General features: G+C 36.9%; 1 protein-coding gene across 1 annotated transcript in view; it reads right to left on the reverse strand.

Annotated features, from left to right (window-relative positions):
- LOC117665641 (cytosolic phospholipase A2 epsilon-like) overlaps positions 1 to 21,006 on the reverse strand; it is a 59,029-nt gene that overhangs the window by 17,145 nt on the left and 20,878 nt on the right. Inside the window, exons 4-10 of the mRNA XM_034417782.2 lie at positions 17,868 to 18,004; positions 16,760 to 16,888; positions 13,893 to 13,933; positions 8,780 to 8,822; positions 7,299 to 7,371; positions 3,977 to 4,146; positions 3,731 to 3,826 (exon numbers count right to left, since the gene is read on the reverse strand). Of these exons, the coding sequence (XP_034273673.1) occupies positions 3,731 to 3,826; positions 3,977 to 4,146; positions 7,299 to 7,371; positions 8,780 to 8,822; positions 13,893 to 13,933; positions 16,760 to 16,888; positions 17,868 to 18,004 (689 nt within the window). The remainder of the gene's footprint in view (positions 1 to 3,730; positions 3,827 to 3,976; positions 4,147 to 7,298; positions 7,372 to 8,779; positions 8,823 to 13,892; positions 13,934 to 16,759; positions 16,889 to 17,867; positions 18,005 to 21,006) is intronic.

Here is a 21,006-nt window from a genome sequence, read left to right on the forward strand (position 1 = left end):
CTATCAGTATTAGTATCAGTATCAGTTGGAAGGGAGCTTGGAGGTCTTCTAATCTGATCCTCTGCTCAAGCAGGAGATTTATACATACCCCATATTTGTGGCACAAATTTTGTTTTTGGAGTTATAGCTCCTGTTGGTATCAATTAAGAACATCCTGCATTCAATCTGCTTTTTCCATTTTAGTGACTAGAACCAGGGGCTGACGAATGTCAATAATGCCCTAAGCATAGCCCAACAGTGGTGCCCCTTGGGCTCTTCTATTGCTTAGCTAACAAGATACCAATATTATGACTCAGTATGTGCTGAAAACCAACATCAAGCAATATACAGTATTATGTCAGATCCACTGTTTCATTTTTCCAGTAGTGATTTTTTTTTATAGAAAAGGCTACAGAGAGTCTAACTGGTATGTAGGTGGGAATGGTATCCTTGTTGTACTGCATAATAGCCAAAATATTTCATGTTTGAAATGAAACAGAGCAAGTGAACCAGACAGCACCATTTATGTTGGCACAAGTCAGAAAATACTACTTTAAACATGTTGCAGGGGGAGATAGGTAAAGATTGCCTTCCTTATAGTCTAGGATGACTAAAAGATGACATCAAGGATTTCTTCAAATGGGCGATGGCCAACTTTGGATAAACCTGCCTTTCAGATCAGTCATAAGCCATAGGTTATGTAATAACAATTTAAAATATAGTTGGTTGGTATCATACAACTCAAGGCTATAGTAAAACAATATATTAGGCCTTGAATTCGCAGCATGGCATCCAGGAAGATAAGGTGTCTGCTGATTTGTTATTTGGCATCCGTCAAGTTTCCTGTCCTATCTATTTTGAATTTTGAGTTTCTTTACATACATAGTAATTATGTTATTCCCTTTCAGGGAAAGCAACAAGTAAGGAGTAAGAAATACAAAGCCAAAGGAATTAAAGGCATGAGATATTAAAATGTTAAGGAAATATAGTTTATTGTAATACTTAAAATGTTGGTTTTTCAAATGTGTTGAATGCAGTGCATCAGCACAGTTTAAGAAGTAGAAAAAATGCTTGGTGAAATGATGAAGTGAAAAAGACCGGGGATAAGTAAAATGCAAAAAAGAGGATGATTATTTGGGATGAAGATAAGGTTTTGTATAACGTGTATAAAGAGAGAACAAGTTAGTTGCAAGGAATATAGTTGAAGAGATCAAGGAACACTTAAGATAAAAAGACAGAGAAAATGCAGAGTGAGTTTGATGGAAATAAAATAATTGTTTTGGAAGTGAGTGAAACGGGCTAAATGAGGAGCTTCTGGCAGAGGGAACAGAATTAAAAATACCATTGATGGAACCTTTAAATGGCACACAAATACTATGGTGAATCTACTTGATCATTGTAGGATATAAGAAGAGAATATTGTAATTCTAATAAGAGTTTCCCTATGCCCTCTCTGATTCCACACAGAATCAACTTGCATTTCTTTCTCAAACTCCTCTTCCTGAATGTTTACCTAACATTGAAAAGGAATTCAAAGCACTGTGCTGGAGAGATAGTTGGATAAGAATGGAAAGTTTATAGATGGTGCTATTGACCCTTTTGAGATTGATTTATTCTAATTTGGAAGCTGCCTGACTCCATGGGAGGAGGCATCCAAATTAAAGTGACAATAAAAGAGAACACAGGCAACCAAAGGGACAACACTAAGTACGAAGGGCTCCACAAACACCCTATCCCCAGGTCTGTGGGAATAACCAGATTTTAAATAATTTTTGGAATGTTTTAAGAGTGGAAGCCATATGAATCTCTGCAGGGATATCTTTCCATTAGGAGAAAGAGGAAAAATCATCCCCTGCTCCTAAAAGGCATTTGGACCATGAGTTTGCAGCAGGGATGAGTTCTACTTACCTTTACTACCAGTTTGCAATGGGGCAGTGCGCGCATGCGCAGAAGCTTCCTGATGATGTCGGGGTCAGTGGGTGGAGCCTCCTGCCGGTTTTACTACCGGTTCTAGAGAACCGGTCCGAACCAGGGGCAACCCACCACTGGTTTGCAGCCATTTAATGCCCAGCACAATGTGGACACATAAGAAAGCTCTGACACAAAGTGGCAATAATCCTGTACGATAATTTATTGTCAGTTGCAATGTTGTAGTATACAACTTCACCACTTTGAAGCACCTCCACAAGCATAGGTTTCTCTAATGGCTGTATGGGCCATTTATTAATAATTTAATAATTATTTAAATTATTAAATAATTTAATAAACTTTCTTTTCTTGCAAAAAAATAAATAAATAAACTGTTGCACCAAAGTCTCACCTATGAGATCAATACTTCCTTCAACTTCAATCACCCATCAATTAACACAACATTAGAACAGTTTTTTCTGGTAGGCCTTGCCTCATCAATTCATCTGTTAGCTCATCAGGAAGTACTCAAAAGTCCTCCTCAATCAGAGCCAGATCTTTTCACCCCACATCTCTGGCATATAATATGTAAGTACATATTGTAAAATCCAATATGTACTTACATATTCTGTAGTTGCTCCATTTCATCCTGTGAGTCTCTTGATTTGCTGCTTTCTCCTAGCTAAATTGTCAAATTTAGAGCTAAATTGTCAGCTCTAAATTTTTGTTAGTAATTATCTTGTAATAGTGATTGTCCTCAGTGAGAGGTATGGGTCACTTGGTTATTCTTTCCCTTAGCAGTTTCAGAACAAAAGTCACTCTGGAACAATCTGTGGGAAATTCTACTGGTTGACTCAACATAAAAAACAACCCAAAATCCTTCAAATTTCTCCATCAAACTCCATGACAACAAAGAAATATTAGTTGGCCCATAGGTTGTTGAATCATTTCTGGCCTAGGCAAGCCAGAAATGTCCCAAATATGTTAGTTATATCATGGCATTGGGCAAGTTTGTTATTTGTATATCCACTTGCTGTTGATGTTGTAACAATACTTCAGCAAGGTGTTTTTTGCTGGATTATGGACCTGATACCATCTTCACAATCAAAACCAAGATTGGATGCCGCTCTTAATAGAGAGTAGTGAAGCATTTAAGAATTGTGTCAGCCCTTTGATATAGAGGTCAGGTAAGGAAACAGATACCACAACTAGTCTCTAGAAGACTACTTTAAAAATGAAACAGTGAGTGTCTGCCACTCGTATCTGTCTGTTTTATTAACATATGCATATTTTGTGATTGGCCACATCCACTCTAGCATTATGTGAAAGTGCCATAACCTGCTCTCAAAATTCCAAATATGTCCCCCTCAAAGTTGATGAATCCTGTATTAATTCCATATTACTCCTTACTGTGCTACATCAACCAAACTAGTACCTTATTTCTGCATTTTTAGTGTATTCCTTACTGGTTTTTATTGGGGAGGAGGGTGTTAGGGTAGGAATTTTTGACTTATTTTTTTCCTCATGGAAGAGTATCTTGAATCTCTGATGAAACCTGATTTACATTCATTGTGATATCATCCAGTAAGAGCTGTCTGATGCAATTTTGATTCAAGGGAAAATAACTGCAGGGGTAAACATAAGATGGGTATAATGGTACCAAACTAGGAAAGGCATGGAAATTACCAGAGGTTAATTTAAAGTAACTTGAGGTTTGCTAACTTTAATATCCCAGGAAGTGATTCATTTGCATGCTATTTTATTTGCTCCCTGGGAAATTGATTGAAAGGCCCTTTAAAAAAAAGGTGAGGGGAGGGAATCTGAAAATTAGGCATGTACTCACCTCTTTGATTATTTCCTGATTTAAGGGAAATGAATGTACAGGCAAGGTCAACTTTCTGGTTTTGGCAGAATCAATTCCACATGACATACAAGAGCACTGGAAATAAAGATGCTTTTTTTAAAACAAACAAACAAACAAACAAACAAACAAACAAACAAACAAACTTTTAAACTTTTTAAATAACCCTCCCAACAAAATGACTACACAAAATTATCCAGATTACTACCATGCTTAGCTATGACATACAAAAGAGAGAAATGATCTCTTTCCTGGAAGAAGAATGTCCAGTTCTGCTGGATTATACTTGGCATAGTGGAAAAAGAAAGGTTCGGTGCATTGCAGCTTTTTGGCAGAAGTTAATGAAATGCTTTGAGTTTCTTCAAAGGATCCTTTCAAGGTACATTTAACATCTTGTTCTAAAAATAGAGCGCAAAGCAAAAAAAATTGTAGTATGCAAATTAATATCAATGCCACCTATAGACATGAATTATATACTGCTCAAAAAAATAAAGGGAACACAAGCAGAAGACATCCGAGATCTGAATGAATGAAATAGCTTTATTAAATATTTTGTTCTTTACATACAGTAGTTTATACACTGCTCAAACAACTAAAGGGAATACAAAACTACTGTATGTAAGGAACAAAGTATTTAATAAGGCTATTTCATTCATTCAGATCTCGGATGTCTTCTGCTTGTGTTCCCTTTATTTTTTTGAGCAGTGTATAATTCATTACAATCTTCCTTTTAAAAAAAAAATTATTAATTGCTTTGCACATTGCTGAAAAACGTGATCTGGATAAAGGATATAAATATTGTGATATAAATATTTCTGTGCAGCAGCTTGCGATCAGTGTGGCTTACTCCCAGAGAGAGGTCAATAGAAATCAAACTTATTTCTCAACCAAATAAACTTGGAATGCCTTGAAATTCCCTCATGGCCATGCTTCTTTCCAAAAAATGATTGGCTTTATGCTGATCTTGAGCAATGTACATTCTAGTCATGCAAATTTCTATTCCTGGCTATTTTGTTATTTTGACTCAGTTCCATTTTAATAGAATAACAGAGTTAGTAGTGACCTTGGAAGTCTTCTAGTCCAACCCCTTGCTCAACGAGGAAACCCTATACCAGTGATGGCTAACCTTTTGTGGACCGAGTGCTCAAAGTGTGTGCAAATGTGTGCGCACGTGCCCGAACCCCCAAAATGCAATGTGTGTGCCCCCTGTGCACATGTACGACCCGCCCTGCATGTGTTTCACTCCCCATGCATGCATGAGTGACCCCCCCCACATGCACCCTCCTGCATGTGGCCATGGCCCCCCACACACTCCCTGCCCCCTGCGCATGTGAGGCAGTGACCCAAAGACCAGCTGTTCAGCGGGAGGCACACGCATATGTGTGGCAGAGCTGAACTGGGATAATGGCTCACATGCCATCAGAGAGGGCACTACGTGCCACCTCTGGCACTTGTACCATAGGATCGCCATCATGGCCCTATACCATTTCAGTACTGGTGAAATGTAAAATTTGTTACTACTGGTTCTGTGGGCGTGGCTTGGGGGGGTAATGTGACCAGGTGGGTGTGGCCAACTTTTTTTTTTTTTTACTTTTAAAAGCATTTTTTCTACAACCTCTTCGGCCAAAGAGGCTGTAGAAAAAAATGCTTTTAAAAGGTTCTGACGATCCCAGCTGAGTTGCCTGATCGTCAGAGGCTTTTTTTCTTTTTAAAGCATTTTTTCTACAACCTCTTTGGCCAAAAGCCTCTGATGATCAGGCAACTCAGCTGGGATCGTCAGAGGCTTTTAAAAGCATTTTTTTCTACAGCCTCTTTGGCCGAAGAGGTTGTAGAAAAAATGCTTTTAAAACAAAACAAAACAAAAGCCTCTAATGATCGTGTGGCTCAGCTGCTTTTGGGGGGGGGGCACAGGGATTTTTGCTAGCGGTTCTCCGAACCACCTGCCGCCATCACTACTGGATCGGGTGATCTGGTATGAACTGGGAGCATTTCACCCCTGTATTTCAGACAAATGGTTATCCAATCTCTTCTTAGAAACCTCCAGTGTTGGAGCACCCACAACTTCTGGAGGCAAGTCATTCCACTGATTAATTGTTCTAATTTCCCCTTAGTTCTAGGTTGGTTCTCTCCCTGATTAGTTTCACACATTGCTTCTTGTCCTGCCTTCAGGTGCTTTGGACAATAGGTTGATCGCTTCTCCTTTGAAGCAGCCCTTTAGATATTGGAACACTGCTATCATGTCACCCTCTAGTCCTTCTTTTCATTAAACTAGATATACTCAGTGATGGGTTCAAGTAATTTAACAACTGGTTCTCTGCCCTAATGATTTCTTCCAACAACCAGTTTGCCAAACTGCTCAGAAAGTTAACAACTGGTTCTCCCAAACTAGTGCGAACTGGCTGAATCCCACCACTGGATACACCTAATTTTGAGATACTACAATAAATATAAAAGTATCAATGTTTTAAAATCCTCCTGGATTCACGGCTATCTTTAGAAGATCATTTGACGGCCATGGCCAGGGGTGCCTTTTATCAGGTTCGCCTGATCCGCCAGTTGCGTCCCTTTCTGGATCAGGACGCCTTGCACACGGTCACTCATGCCCTAGTTACCTCCCGTATGGACTACTGTAATGCTCTCTACATGGGGCTCCCCTTGAAAAGCACCCGGAGGCTCCAACTGGTCCAGAACGTAGCCGCGCGGGTGATTATGGGCGCAGCTCATTACGCTCATGTAACACCTCTCCTACGCGAGCTGCACTGGCTCCTGGTGGTTTTCCGGGTGCGATTCAAGGTGTTATTTATCACCTTTAAAGCGCTCTATGGCTTAGGACCTGGGTACCTACGAGACCATCTTTTGCCACCAATAGCCTCCCACCGACCAGTTCGTTCTCACAGGGAGGGACTACTCAGGGTACCGTCAGTCAAATTATGCCAACTGGCGACTCCCAGGGGGAGGGCCTTCTCTGTGAGGGCTCCAACCCTTTGGAATGAACTGCCCCCGGAGATACGGAATATCCCTGATCTCCGTGCTTTCCGCCGTGCCCTCAAGACTCTGATGTTCCAACAGGTGGGGCTAAACATATGAACATGTGAATGATTTTTAAATGTGATCTAATTCTGGGTTTTATTTAATTGACCAAACTAAGTAATAATTTTAATTAGCAATTTTATGATGTTTGTGTGTCTATATTTTTCTTGACTGTACACCGCCTTGAGTCCTACGGGAGAAAGGCGGTATAGAAATATGATAAATAAATAAATAAATAAATAAATAAATAAATAAATAAATAAATAAAGAATTTGAAAGGAAAATAATTTCTTTATTTGGGTATAAATTCTTACGACATTGAACTTGACCTGATCTGGCCCACCTTTTCAATCTTTCAATCAGATATTCAGAGCCCAGTGCTCTGAATACAGCAGTGGTATAATCGGGGTCAACAAGTGCCTGAATAGAAATTCCAGCAATTATACATAAAGCCTTTAGAACACGATACCTGAACCTTTAATCATTTGCTTATGAAGGTTGTAATGCAATATAGCCTCACGTTTAGAATGCTTTTTCTTTTTCTTCCGCTTCTTCCTGTCTACCTGAAACTCCAAGCAGCAGAATTCACGACACTGCAACGAAAGGAATTTCCTCACATTTTCCATCTCTGAGAAAGCTGTACAAGCAGTGAACTTTATTTCTTAGACCAAATGCTGTAAATTGTGTTCTGATGTACTGCTTTAACCAATTGAATGATACTATATAATTTTGAACAGTATATCAAGTTTATAAATTAATTAGCAAGCAATTAAGACATATATAAACTGAAGAGGAAACAGTTTAAAATTAGATATTGCTGGTAGAGGGCCTGTTTTGTAAGGCATGCTTTTACCTATTGTGGCCAACACCATCCTCAAAACCTCCTTTTTAATATTATCTGCTCTCATAGGCAGAATTATAGTTTCTTATTCCCATATTTACATAGATGAGCAGTCTGATTAATCGAATCAGTAATTTGTTAGTAGATTATACTAAATAATACAGATAACACATATAAACACCCATGGACAAACTCTGAAATTAACATCCCTAAGAATAAATTGGTTAGCCATAGGAGTTCCAGTTGAATATTTTTCAAAGGGCAGATTTTGAAAGGGTAGTCCAAAAAACACACACAGGATGCTCATGCTTGGACAACCATTAACAAGGATGGGCAAAACTCTGGAGTGACTTATGGCAGCCGAGGCTGGGTTAAACCATATGTGGCTACCAGAAAGCTATGGTTCTACTTCCACTTAATGTTTATTCAGCAAATTCAACTACAGTCCTAGTCTTGATGAAATGACAATTATCTATGTAGAAGTGAAAGCTAACCAACATCCCATGGCTGTAAAAGAGGAGGCAAAGGGTCCAGAAGAAGAAGCAATACAGTTAGTGTAAAGAAGCAGCTTTGAGGAAGTGCTCTGTTTCATCCTTCATTAAAACTAAGCACTGCTTCAGATATCTCCATAGTCCCAATATTTAACAGAATAAGCCTCTTCTGTTTTAGTCTGTATCCATGTGAACAAGCAATTTCAATCATTTGTTTATTAATGTATAAAGAGATGTGGGCATTTTAAGAAAGGATTGAATCAATTCATGTGGCAAACCAATTCAAATTCTCATGTAGGCATTCTGAATTTAACTATTGCAACTGAAGTGCCCTTCACAATTTAGTACAATTTTAATGCACCAGAAAAGATAAATTGCAAAGTATATGGATCAACAAATGTCTGATTAGAAATTCCATAATCATGTCAATTGCTGTAATTCGTTTTCTTATAATTAAATTTAATCAAGTTCCCTTTTTATTTTGATGTCACTCACTTCCTTTCTAGCCTCTGCCTACTTTTAGGAAAGTGGACAAGGCATGTTTTTCAATAACAAAGGGGACTCTTGGCCAACCAAAGATTGCACAATCCTGTTCTAGGTTGAGTAGGTTCATATTTTTCTAATTGGAAAATAAAGGATTAAAGAAACAAATATATAAATAAAAATTACCACCACTGCTCCATTTGTAGCTATTGTTTCATGTGGACCCTCTCTGGAAAACAGAAATATGGATATAACATTACAATTTGAGAAGACACAATGATTCAATATGAGCTATAGCTTAGCAGTTACAGCTATATTAGCCTATATATTTCAAGGAAAATTGTATTTCTTAATGTCAATGCCTTCACGATTCACAGTAATACACCTTCCAGTATGCCAAGCAGCTATAAGCCAGGCACTAGTTAAATTAGTTCCTATGAATTTCCTAGGAAATTCTGACTCCTAATAATTAAAATCTTCTAGCAGATTCAACTCAAGAGGAAAAACAAGCATCATTCAAAGCCATTCCTGAAAAGACCTGGTATTGAAATCCTGCCTTGGTGTTTGAAGGCTGTTAGAATCTGGATAAGGAAAACCATCAAAGCTTACTCTCAGAAAGATGAATGAATATGGGTTTTGAAGCCAATTGACTCTCTCTTTTTTTTTTTTGCAAAAAGTTTTTTTTTTTTTCTAAACATACAAATTACATCTTTTCAGAACAGAGCTTTGATCCGGTCATCAATTTGTTCAATTTTTGGTCATTTTTAACAAAAAAAAATTATATTCTATTTTGCCATAACACTTATTTCTTAAATCTTAAATCACATATTCAACTAATACCATCTTTAAAAAATTAACACATATTTACTTAATCAAAACAATTACCCTTCTATTAACCCACCTTAAATCTTAATTCAATTAATAACTCATAATACATTTCAGTACAGTTCAAACATACTCATTAAATCCTTATTCCATTACTACTTTATTGAATTTAAATCTTATCTTTAATCTTAAAAATATAGCAATTTAACATTTAAACATAGTTCTTAATTCAAATAATGCTATTTAATGCAATTTCCCAATTATCCCAAATTCTATCTATTAAACCATACCATTTATATAACACCAATTAAGTAATTTTTGTTTATAAATCATAATCATATATTGTTTCAATTTTCTTTTCTTTTTTACTTAAGTAAAAAATGTTCAATTTATTACAATTGTTATATCCCAATTATTGTAGCTGTCAATTTTCTAATTTAACCTTTTCTTTTATCCTTCCACTGTTAATCCCAGTATACTCGTCTTTATTCCACTATTAATACCAGTATGATCCTCTTTATGTTTCTCACTGCTAATCCCAGTGTTATCATCTTTATTCCACTATTAATCCCAGTGTAATCATCTTTATTTTTCTCACTGTTAATCCCAGTGTAATCATCTTTATTTTTCTCACTGTTAATCCCAGTGTAATCATCTTTATTTTTTCACTGTTAATCCCAGCATAATCAGCTTTAACTTTTATAAATGTATTATTAAAAGTATTCAAATTATACCAATTGTTATAGGTATTTAAGCAATATCTGAATTATTATAACCATCAATTATTTCAAATAGTACCTTCTAACATTTTAATAAAAAATTGGTTCATTATGTCCATTGCTATATTTTCTTTTAATATAGTCTAATTTGCCTATATTTTAGCTTCAATTCCTATTTCATTTCTAAATATCTATAACATATTTCTTCTCATATTTATTAATCTCAGTATAGTCATTTTATAAATCCAGGTCCTGGACTTTTTTATTTTCCTTAATATTTTCTAACCTTTTATTCTCTTATCATTCACTGTTAATCTCCATGTAATCATCATTGTATTATTGTTAATCTCAATATAATCATTATTATGTTATTGTTAATCTCAATATAATCTCTGGAGACCTCCTTTATTATTATTACTATTCACATGTTCAATTATTTATTCACATTTAATCACAATGTCTTTATCTTTTTTATTTTCCACTTCAATGTCTTATTTCTCCATCTTCATTTTCTTGTCCGCTCGTGTATATCCATTTCAATTTTTATATCCTCGACTTTTTATTCTTTATGCAACATTATAGTTATTTTTCTTATTTCCATTCTCCAAGTCAAATATTTATTCCAATTATACAAGTTCCATTGTGTTCCCTTCTATTTCTTTTTTTTTATTCCTCCAAAAGTCAAACCTTCTGTAAACAAGAAAATCCTCCTCCACAAATTCTCACAGTTGTTATCTGTAAAGTTCACAATTTTCCAAAACAAAGAACCAAATTGCAATGTTCCTTTTTACTCCAGATGGTGTCACTCTGCAATCCACAATTTCCAATTGCTTAACAAGTATCCATTTTGTTGCAATTACATCATGATCTTACTTAGTTTCTCTTTCTCTTTCTCTTTTTCAGTTTAAAAATATCAGATTACACTTAAAGTCCAGTCCAAATTAAAATAGCTCTTCTCACTTCTTTTTTTCTTTTTCCCCCTTTTATTTATACATCACCTTTTTTCTCTCCTTTTAAAGCTTATTAGCCATTCTTTTTGTTTTTCTTCCAATTTAAAAAAGAAAAGGGAAAAGAAGGTCTCTTTATTTCTTTCCAATCCTTTGACCATATCTAATTTTTTAAAGTTTCCAAATAGCTTATTCAAAAATCAATTTTCCATTGGGTTTTTATTTCTTCAAAGTTACATTTCAAAATCTTCTTTGCCCCCGTGCTCTTTAGCCGCTATTACACATTAGGGGTCTTATAAGATGTTTCTCTTGTTGTTATTCAAGCCTGAGTTGGCTGTCACTCACCTGGCTTTAAAAAGACTCCATTCCATTTCTTTCTTCTCTCCAGCTCTACACTTAGTCTGGTTGGCCCAGCTTCATGGCAGCTGCCATGGCGGCTGCCCCCCGCCGCCGCCTCACAGAGAGTTCCCTCTGACCTCCGAGGAACTTGCCTATTCCTCTCGGTCATCTGAGGTGCCTCTCTTTCTTCCCTGTCCCTACAGGATGGTTCCGGTCTGAAAACCCATCAGGAGTGGTTCATCAGCCGGGGTTTTCGTGGTGCTCATCAGAGCCCGCTAATTCCCCGACTGTCTTGCCACGACGCCAAACCAGAAGTCCGAAGCCAACTGACTCTTGACTCCATCTTTCATTTTAGATAGGTTGCACTCAATAGTGGGTTTCAATTTCGGCCGCTACCAGTTTGCTCGTGGGCGCATGCGTGCTCGCAATGATGCAGAGATGTCCGGGTGGGTGGGCAGAGCCCGCCGCCACTACTGATTCGCCCAATCTGGGGCGAACCGGTAGCAACCCACCACTGTTTGCACTCCTCTGGATGGACATCATTCATGGTTTGAGAATCCTCATTGACAAGAACAACAGGTGGAGGTGTGATCAAGAGGTTTAATATAATTATATCAGGTGCACTAGCTGCCACAGAAAAAAATGCTGACAGTTCCTGCTTTTATCATTTTCCATCTGAATTATTGTAATCCTCCATATCTGAGGCTGTCATTGAAAGCTATTTTGAGGCTGCAGCTGGTCTAGGGTGTGACAGCCTGGGTAGTTATGGGTGTGCTGAGGTTTGTCCATGTGCATATTTTTAGCAGGAACGTCAATGGCTGCCAGTTAACTTCCAGATGCTATTCAAGGTGCTGGTTGTCTCCTTTAAAATTCTGCATAGGTTAGGTCTTGGATAACTCTGACATCACTTGCTTTGTGTGGAATATACTTATCCAATGAATTCAGGGCAAGAAGGCTTGCTAAGTATTCTTCTGTCAAGAAAATATCTTCAGGGATCTTGTACTCAAGGCTTCTTGGTGATGACCCCTTTATTGATCCAAGATACAAGGATTGCTCCTCCCTTACTAAATTTTAGAATACTCTTGAGTATCTGAATCTTCCAGAGGCATTAGTGAGATGAGACATTAAATATTGTAGGAGATGGACAACTTGTGATCCAATGTACATCTCCACCCCAGACCACCCCAATGATGCCCTTGAAGTGATGTCCTGGTGCCTGGAGGCCGTGCGGGTCTGGATGGGGAGGGACAGGCTCCGACTCAACCCCTCCAAGACCGAGTGGCTGTGGTTGCTGGCATCCCTATATAGCCAGCTGGTGCCATCGCTGAGGGCTTGTAACTTGGGCATCCTCCTGGATACACGGCTGTCTATAGAAGAGCATATGATGTGGCCAGGGGGGCTTTTTATCAGGTTCGCCTGATATGCCAGTTGTGCCCCTTGCTGGATCGGGACTCCTTATGCACGGTCACTCATGCCCTTGTTACTTCCCGCTTGGACTACTTGGGGCTCCCCTTGAGGAGCACCCGGAGGCTCCAACTGGTCCAGAATGCAGCTGTGCGGGTGATTATGGGGGCGGCATGGCCTCCCATGTAGCACCTCTCCTGCATGAGCTGCACTGGCTTTCGGTGATCTTCCGAGTGTGCTTCAAGGTATTGGTTCTCATCTTTAAAGCGCTCCATGGCTTAGGACCTGGGTATCTACAAGACCACCTTCTGCCACCGATAACCTCCCACCGGCCAATACGCTCCCACAGCGAGGGTCTCCTCAGGGTGCCGTCAGTCGACTGGTGACCCCCAGGGGGAGAGCCTTCTCTGTGGGGGCACCCGCCCTCTGGAATGAGCTACCTCCAGGGGTACGACTGATCCCGGACCTCCATACTTTCTGCTGGGTGCTGAATATTTTTAATGGGATAATTTTATAGGTAAGGGGTTTTAAATTGGGGAAGCCAAACTGATTTAATTATTTTTAAACTATTTTAATTTTTGTATTGTATGTATTTTAATCCTGGCTGTTCACTGCCCTGAGTCCTTCGGGAGAAGAGCGGTATAAAAATTTAATTAATTAATTAATTAATTAATTAATAATAATAGCTCATGCTGTTGCATGGTTGCTGCTCTTTAAGGTCTGTAGAAGAGCTGAAAGCAAGCAAGCAAACTTTAACAAGATTGTTTTCTGATTTCCTCCCCAATTTGCAGGAACCATAATAGAGAAAGTTAACTTCTAAAAATTGGATTTGAATTGAGACTCATGCAGTTGTTATGCAAGAAATAATTACTTCACTCCATGACAATTGTTTTAATTTCTTTGCTTATTAGGCCAGAGAAGAGCTATTATTTGAATGACATGATTTTGATTTTTTTATGGACAGCAAGTGAAAAAAAATGAGTCGCTCTGCTATTTATACAATATTGCATTTGTATTGTTATGGACTTTCCAATAATTTATTTCAATGTTATTTGGGTTACTCACATATTCTCCAAAGTAAATTCAACTTCCATTTCTTCATTTTTCTGAAAATTAAAATGTAACGCGTATGACAGACATTTGGCAAGTAACCAGTAACCTCCCTTCAGCTATCACATGAGAATTTTTCTCAAGTCCCATTTTCTTTCAGTAGAAAGACATGTTCGCTTCAAAAGACACATGAATGTACACAAGTACATTCAATTACTCTTCTTTAGAACAACATTATTGTTTCCCTTATCTGCACAGTTAACAGTTTACTAATAATTAGATCAACTGTTTTGCAAAATTCAATATTCAAACTAATTATTTGCTGTAATCTAATAGCCTGAAGTAATTAAATCCAGTTCTTAAAACAACAGATTCTGGTCTTGATTAAATTTCAGTCAAAATGTAACAAAAACTTTGGTTGATATTGTGGTTTTCATAGAAAAATTAAAAAAAAACAACCCTCTTTTAAAACTTAAGGTCAAAGTAGACATTGTGCTTTTGCAGATTGAGTCAGAGTGGAAGAATCTTTCCGGACCAGTCCAAAAACCTATATAATATAGCATTCAATTACATAGAGTGAGTAGACATTTAGAAGTCCCAAAGTTGCTTTTTTCAAGAGGCAACTGGACTTTATGTTTTTCTTTGAAGAGGTTCCACTTCTCATCCAAGAAGCTTCTTCGGCTTCAAAGAAAAAACAGAAAGTCCAGTTGCCTCTTCAAAAAACACCTTTGGGACAACCATGATCTGGATGACTGAGAATCTCGATAGATATTTAGGCATTTAGAATTATGCCAGACAATCCAGATGTTTTACATGGTCTCGTATCTCCTCAAAAGGTTCAGGTTTTGGGGGACTTTTTTGCCCACTCTACTGGCCTACAAAGCCCTGAAAATCACTAGAGAGGAACCAAGAGAGACAGTAACTCTGCATCTTTTTGTTGAGATGCTTGTCCAGATGTTTTCTATTCAAATACAAGACTGGAATTTTTTATTTATTTAGCACATGACATCTACAGAGATCATGCATTCACTGATATACAAATTTAGTTTAAATAAAGCATCAGAAATCTTTCTCTCTCTTGCTCTCTCTCCATGATATGTGGACACTGCTATAGATTAATATAAAGCTATAATAAAATCACCATAATATGGAGCCATAGAATTGCAAAGGAATAGATGTTATAATTTGATACCTAAGGAAGCCAACTATCTAATTGTTTCTGCTGAGGATGTGGACAGGTGCCTTGAAATTTCCTGAGGAGATATTCTTGAATTTATTATATGTCTTATAGTTTGTTATAGTTTTTTCCAATGCATCACAGTGGCATTGCAGGCTCTTGGCCATTCCCCACATGGTCTGTCTTGATTCTATTCAGGTGGCTCCATATTTTCTGGGGTAACTACATTCCTGGAAGTGGTTTTGTTGCATCTATGTAATCTGTTTGGTTGTGGTTATTAAACCACAACCAAACAGATGTTATGATGGGGTATGAAGTATAGACTCCTCCATAATGGCTTACCCTGGGCAACATTCTGCCTTAATAGAGTGGCTAAAAGTCTACGGACACATCAACCAAACTGGATATTGCATCCCCTATAGTAAAAATCTATAGAGGCAGCAATTGAACTTGAAGGTAGTATCAGGGCATGTAGGTGTGAGACTGAGGAAGCTGCCCTGAAAGAAGTCTATATACATAGGGTGAGATAGGATGGTTTGGTTAGGAAGGGAGGTAGGTAGGAAGGAAGCAAGGAAGGAAGGAAGGAAGGAAGGAAAGAAGGAAATAAATAAATAAATAAAAAATGGAGCCTTCAGACAAGCTTTCTTTTTCCTCTTGGAAGCTGCCAGTGAAACTTTTTAAGATTGGTTGCAAGGACAGCCAATACTCCTTTAACCAGACCCCCCTCCAAAAAACCCCAAAATCCCATGGGTGTGGATGAGAGGGAGGGGAATGGAAAACAAAGAAAGCTGAGTCAGTATATGAAAAGAAAATGTGTGTTTATATGTGAGTCTGCCGATAAGACTGTCCATAAAGGTTTTGTGAGTCCATATATAACAGTTATTCTTTTTTCCTTTTATTTCCTCTTTAATTATATTATTTCTTGAGGTAATAGTAGCACTATATTTCTGTAGAATGTATTGCATATTGTCAGTTCCAAGAGATTCTGGAGATATAAATGAATTCTGACTAAAGTACCATATCACAGAATGGGGAAAAAGCAAATGATTATCTTGCATTCTATATAGATAGAAAGTTGAAAGAGAGATTCAGTGTTGATCTTTAGAATATTTCTGCCTTTTCAAGGCTAAAGTATGACAAAGTAGATACAGGGATATTTGCCACTATTGCACATGATAACAATATAGTCTGGATTGGGTTTGGTTAAGAAGTCCAGGTTACTTCTATGTTCTCTCATTATGTTTCTGATTCAGTTTATCTCTCTCCTTCTGTAGTTACAGAATTAAACAGAAAGCAGATACAAAGGCATCTGTTTACTTTCTATGGAAATATAGTGGCTCTTACCCAAGAAAGGATGAGAAAGAAAGAGGGGGGGAGGGAGGGAGGGGGGGGGGAGGGAGGGAGGGAGGGAGAGAGAGAGAGAGAGATTATTTTTTATGTGAAAAATTTGTTTGGTACTCATTGTTTTTGGTACTCATTGCTCCTCCAAGAACCAATTACGGATGAGTACCAAGGTATCAATGTGTGTGTGTGTGTGTGTGTGTTCCTTGTAACTAAACTATTTTAGTCATTCAGTAGTTTCTCATAAAAGAGACAGTATATCTTTATTATATCTAGTCTAGATCAGCCTTCCATATCTCGATGCCTGACTTGATTTTCCATAATTACCATCCAACAGAAAGCATTTGAATTTATTCACACTCACCAGGTGATCCAATTCAAATTTGACCATTATTGATTCTCCAAGTGGGATTTTAGCTACATCAAAGTAAATAACTCGGTTGTCGTCATTTCGATAGAAATCTTCATCACATATTGTCAGTTCCAAAACATTCTGAAGACAGAAATGAATTCTGTTATGATTCAAGTACAGCATCACTTCCCAGAACAGGGAAAAGGCAAATGTTTATTTTGTTCTGCCTTAGGTGGCAAAATACTGTAAGTCCAAATCATACACTCACTCAGAGAAATGAGAGTAACACTGTACTCTCTCTCTCTCTCTCTCTCTCTCTCTCTCTCTCTCTCTCTCTCTCTCTCTCTCTCTCTCTCTCTCTCTCTCTCTCTTCTTCCCTCCCTCCCTCCCTCCCTCTCCCACTCATGTGTTCCTTTTCTTCCTCCCCAGTGTCCTTTATCCTAGTCCAAGCCTTTGTGGTTGGTTAGTTTTCATAAAAACGGCACTTTGGGAAAAGGGAATATCAAATTCTAGGCCCTGGAAGCATCCTGAGTTATTAGTTATTTACCTAGAAATCTGAAATATAGGAGCTTTGTAAAAAAATATTTACACAGCCAATTTCTCCAAGATTTTTGGCTGGTCCTTTAATTCTTTAACCAGCATAATAACAGCTGACTGATGGAAATGGGTGTGGAAGTCCAATATTGAAAATGGCAAAAATGAAGATATAAGAAGAGGAAATGGTAAGAAAATGCCATCCTCTAGCAATGCCCTTCCAAAGGAAACTAGTGTGGGGTAAATACTGTGAGACCAAATTGTAGACTTACTCAGAGTAGTGAGAGTAACAAAATAATATATATAAAATCAAAGATTTTAAATGAATAAAAATAAATAAAATAATATATATATAAAATCTTGCTATACAACGGAAGCATCGTTCTATGTAAAAGCTCATTGGATTGGAAGGATTACCTAAACATTGACTAATTATATAATATAAAATAAATGAGACTGAGAGAAAGAATTGGATGAGAAATAAAGTTCAGATAGTACAACAATAAACAAATACTATTATCTATTATCAAATCCTATTATAAAAGCTCATTTAGAGGGGCAGAAATATTGACACATTTCATCTTACCTTGACTTGACTCTGGATCCTGAAATAGAATATTTCATTCCATATTGGATCTTTGCAGTTTGTAACTGTTTTGGTTCGATATTTTTCCAGTGAGGAAGTAGGAAGCCACAAGGTCACATAACAATCAGAATCACTGACTGCATGTAAAAATAAAAAATGAGTTACGGTCAGAAATTATTATCATTCCAGCATAGAAAGACCATTTATCTTAATCTTGAAGTGAGATAAATCTCAAATAGCAGATTCAAAATCTTCAGCGATTTTAGTAGGACTGTATTTCATATTTCACCAGAACTTGAATCCTGAAGTGATTATAGATTGCTTTTTCAATTTCCAGAATGGAAAGGTTGGGTTCAGTTCCCAGGATGAAGAGGATTCTGATTCAGTCAAATTATGGTTGAAATTTAAGTTTTGAAAGTTTCAGAATGCTGCATTTTATTTCATTTCTATATAAAATGTTACAATGAGGGAGAATATATTTAATGTTAATTAAGTCTTCTGTCGTGCTGTTTTTTATAATAATTGTATTAAACATGACAATTAAAAAGATAAAAATCAATACAAACTAAAAATCAAAAGAATAAAAAAAATAAGTGAAGAGAACAAATAAAAATATAAAAAGAAAATAAATAATAAATAAATATAAAATTAAAAAATATATAAATAAATGTTTTCCCCCTTCATCACAAGAATAAACAATTTTGGTAACATCATTTTTTCTTAAAATGCAACAAATGATCTCTTCTTCCCCATATCTCATCTCTTATCTATAAACAAAACAATAAAGTCGTATCATTTAGTCTTGGTAAACAAAAGCTCATTAAAGGTCATCAGAGCTAATAGCATACTTGTTTGAATTTTGATGAGATAAACTTTATATTCCCTTTTAACAACCTTGATCTTTAATCCCTTGAAATAATGTCCTATAACTTGATTTTTTCTTTTTTCCTTTGTCCTGTCTCACCAAATCCTTCAAACTTTTGACAAGTTTATTTAGTAAACCCAATATAAAAAAGTTATCCAGTCACTGTTTTGATTTGTTATTTATATACTGTATTCACTTTAACTATTAAGACATTAGTCAGTTTCATTTGTATATTCTGTATAGGATCTTTTCCCATATAATTCTTGTAGCCTTTCATCTTTAATTTCATTTTCAAATCAATCTCAGTCTTGTCCAGTAGAACTTGTTCCTGTTCCATAGTATCTTTTAAATACAGTCTCTCTACAATGGCAGACACGCTTAAACTTCTGGCTCCACTGTTCACAAATATCCCTCAATATATCCAATATTAAGCTATTTTTCTGCATTCTGTATTTGTAGATCAAATTTAATTTAATTATTTATTATTATTATTATTATTATTATTATTATTATTATTATTATTAATTTATTTATTTTATTCATTATTATTATTAAATTGAAACGTCCCAAAATCAATATTCTAATCATCCTTTTGCTGCTTATACAAAAAGTTTATTTTTTAAAGTCCCTAAAGTTGTATTTAAACTTATTCTGCTAAGGATTGAAAAAAATTCACCTGGTGCTCTACAAACTGATGATCCAAAGGTTTCTAATAGCTGAAAAGCAGTTAAGAAGCCATTTCTGAAAGTGACTAAGAAATTAGACACAGGGAACCTTTTGTCCAGAGGTGGGCGTCTTAGCCATTCTTTGAGAGCTCTATTTAACCACATGTAGAAGGGGGATGGTTAGGGAATATTGCTGAGGTGGAATGCCTTGAGATCTTCTGCAGATTTTTGCAGGAGTTCCCAGTAAATCAAGCCGATAATGCAAAGGCATTGCATAAAGTTCAGACAGTAATAAATCTTTAACACTTCAGACTGTGACTATGTACAAAACTCTTGTGGAAAGATTTTTTTTCTTTGTGACATTCTCATTTTCTGCATGTGAAAGTTCCCATTACATCCAACACAGAGGAGCATTCCAAAACTGGATTATAATACAAAGCTAAGCAGCTATGATGGCTGATTGCAGTTCTCTAGGTTCTGTTTTAAAGAAAAGTAGGCCTCTGTCCAAGAGATGGCTTGGGCATCCCAAAACAACCATCAGTGATAAACACCTCCATTTACACAGGTGCCGCACTTAATGATAAGAGGGTTTTTTTGGCACAAGAGAAGCAGTAAAATCCCCTTTACCAGAAATGGACAAATGGAACCTGGATATCTGTTGGGGATGCTCTAATTTGATTCCTGTTCTAAAGCAGGAAGTTGGTCTTGATAACCTCAATGGCCTGTTTATATTCAGTTTATTACTTGCAACAAATGGTTCTTGAACAGAAGTGACAAGTTCTCTGCAAATGATTGAAAAAAATCTGTGTAAATGTCTTATTGATTTGTCCTCTCCAATACACAGAAGCAGCAGACGTGAATGCAACATGTTCTTTCCTTACAAACCTATATACATGCCCCCCCTCCAATGCATGAATGTCTTAGTTTAGGTGATTTAAATATGCTACTGAGATTATTACAAAAGAGATGGAATAACATCTGTAATAGCGAGAATATAAACAGTGGACAACCTTGTTGGACTTGATTGTTCAGATCCCAAAATTGTGGGAGTTTATATAGCCAGAGAATATTTAAATCTATGGTGAAGCCTGCTAAATTGCCCATAGCATACTTAGGTCATTTCGTGGAAAGAAAGAAACTACATGTCTTCTTCCCAAAGAAATAATATTTGGTTCCTGATTTAGCCAAGAGAATGTTTCAAGGTAGCTAGCTCAATCTGCTGTTAGATCAAAATACTTTTTAAAAAAATCTGAAAGACTGATGCTATATTAGCTTTTTCAGAGATGTAAACTTATAAATTCTTGTATATATCTTGAAATAACACCCAATTCCTTCCAACTGTTGTGTATTTCCGATTCCCTCAAAGCTATACGTCATGTTGGCTATGGTTGAAAGGAGATGTTTGGAAGCGTCTGAGAGGGATGGGAGGAGAGAGGCCATGCTGGGAAGATTGGGTAAAATTGGGCTGATGAAAATGCACACTAGCAGCTATTGAGGGGTGAAAGAGAGAGAGGATCCACATGCAGTAACCTTGCCCACCTTTCTTTGTAGATGTGGTTCCATCCAAACCCAAAACAACCAAATTTAACTGGTTTCACTTTTACTAAAT

The sequence above is a fragment of the Pantherophis guttatus genome, chromosome 1, assembly GCF_059756535.1.
Source record: "Pantherophis guttatus breed Tessera chromosome 1, ASM5975653v1, whole genome shotgun sequence".
NCBI classification, from domain to species: Eukaryota; Metazoa; Chordata; class Lepidosauria; order Squamata; family Colubridae; genus Pantherophis; species Pantherophis guttatus.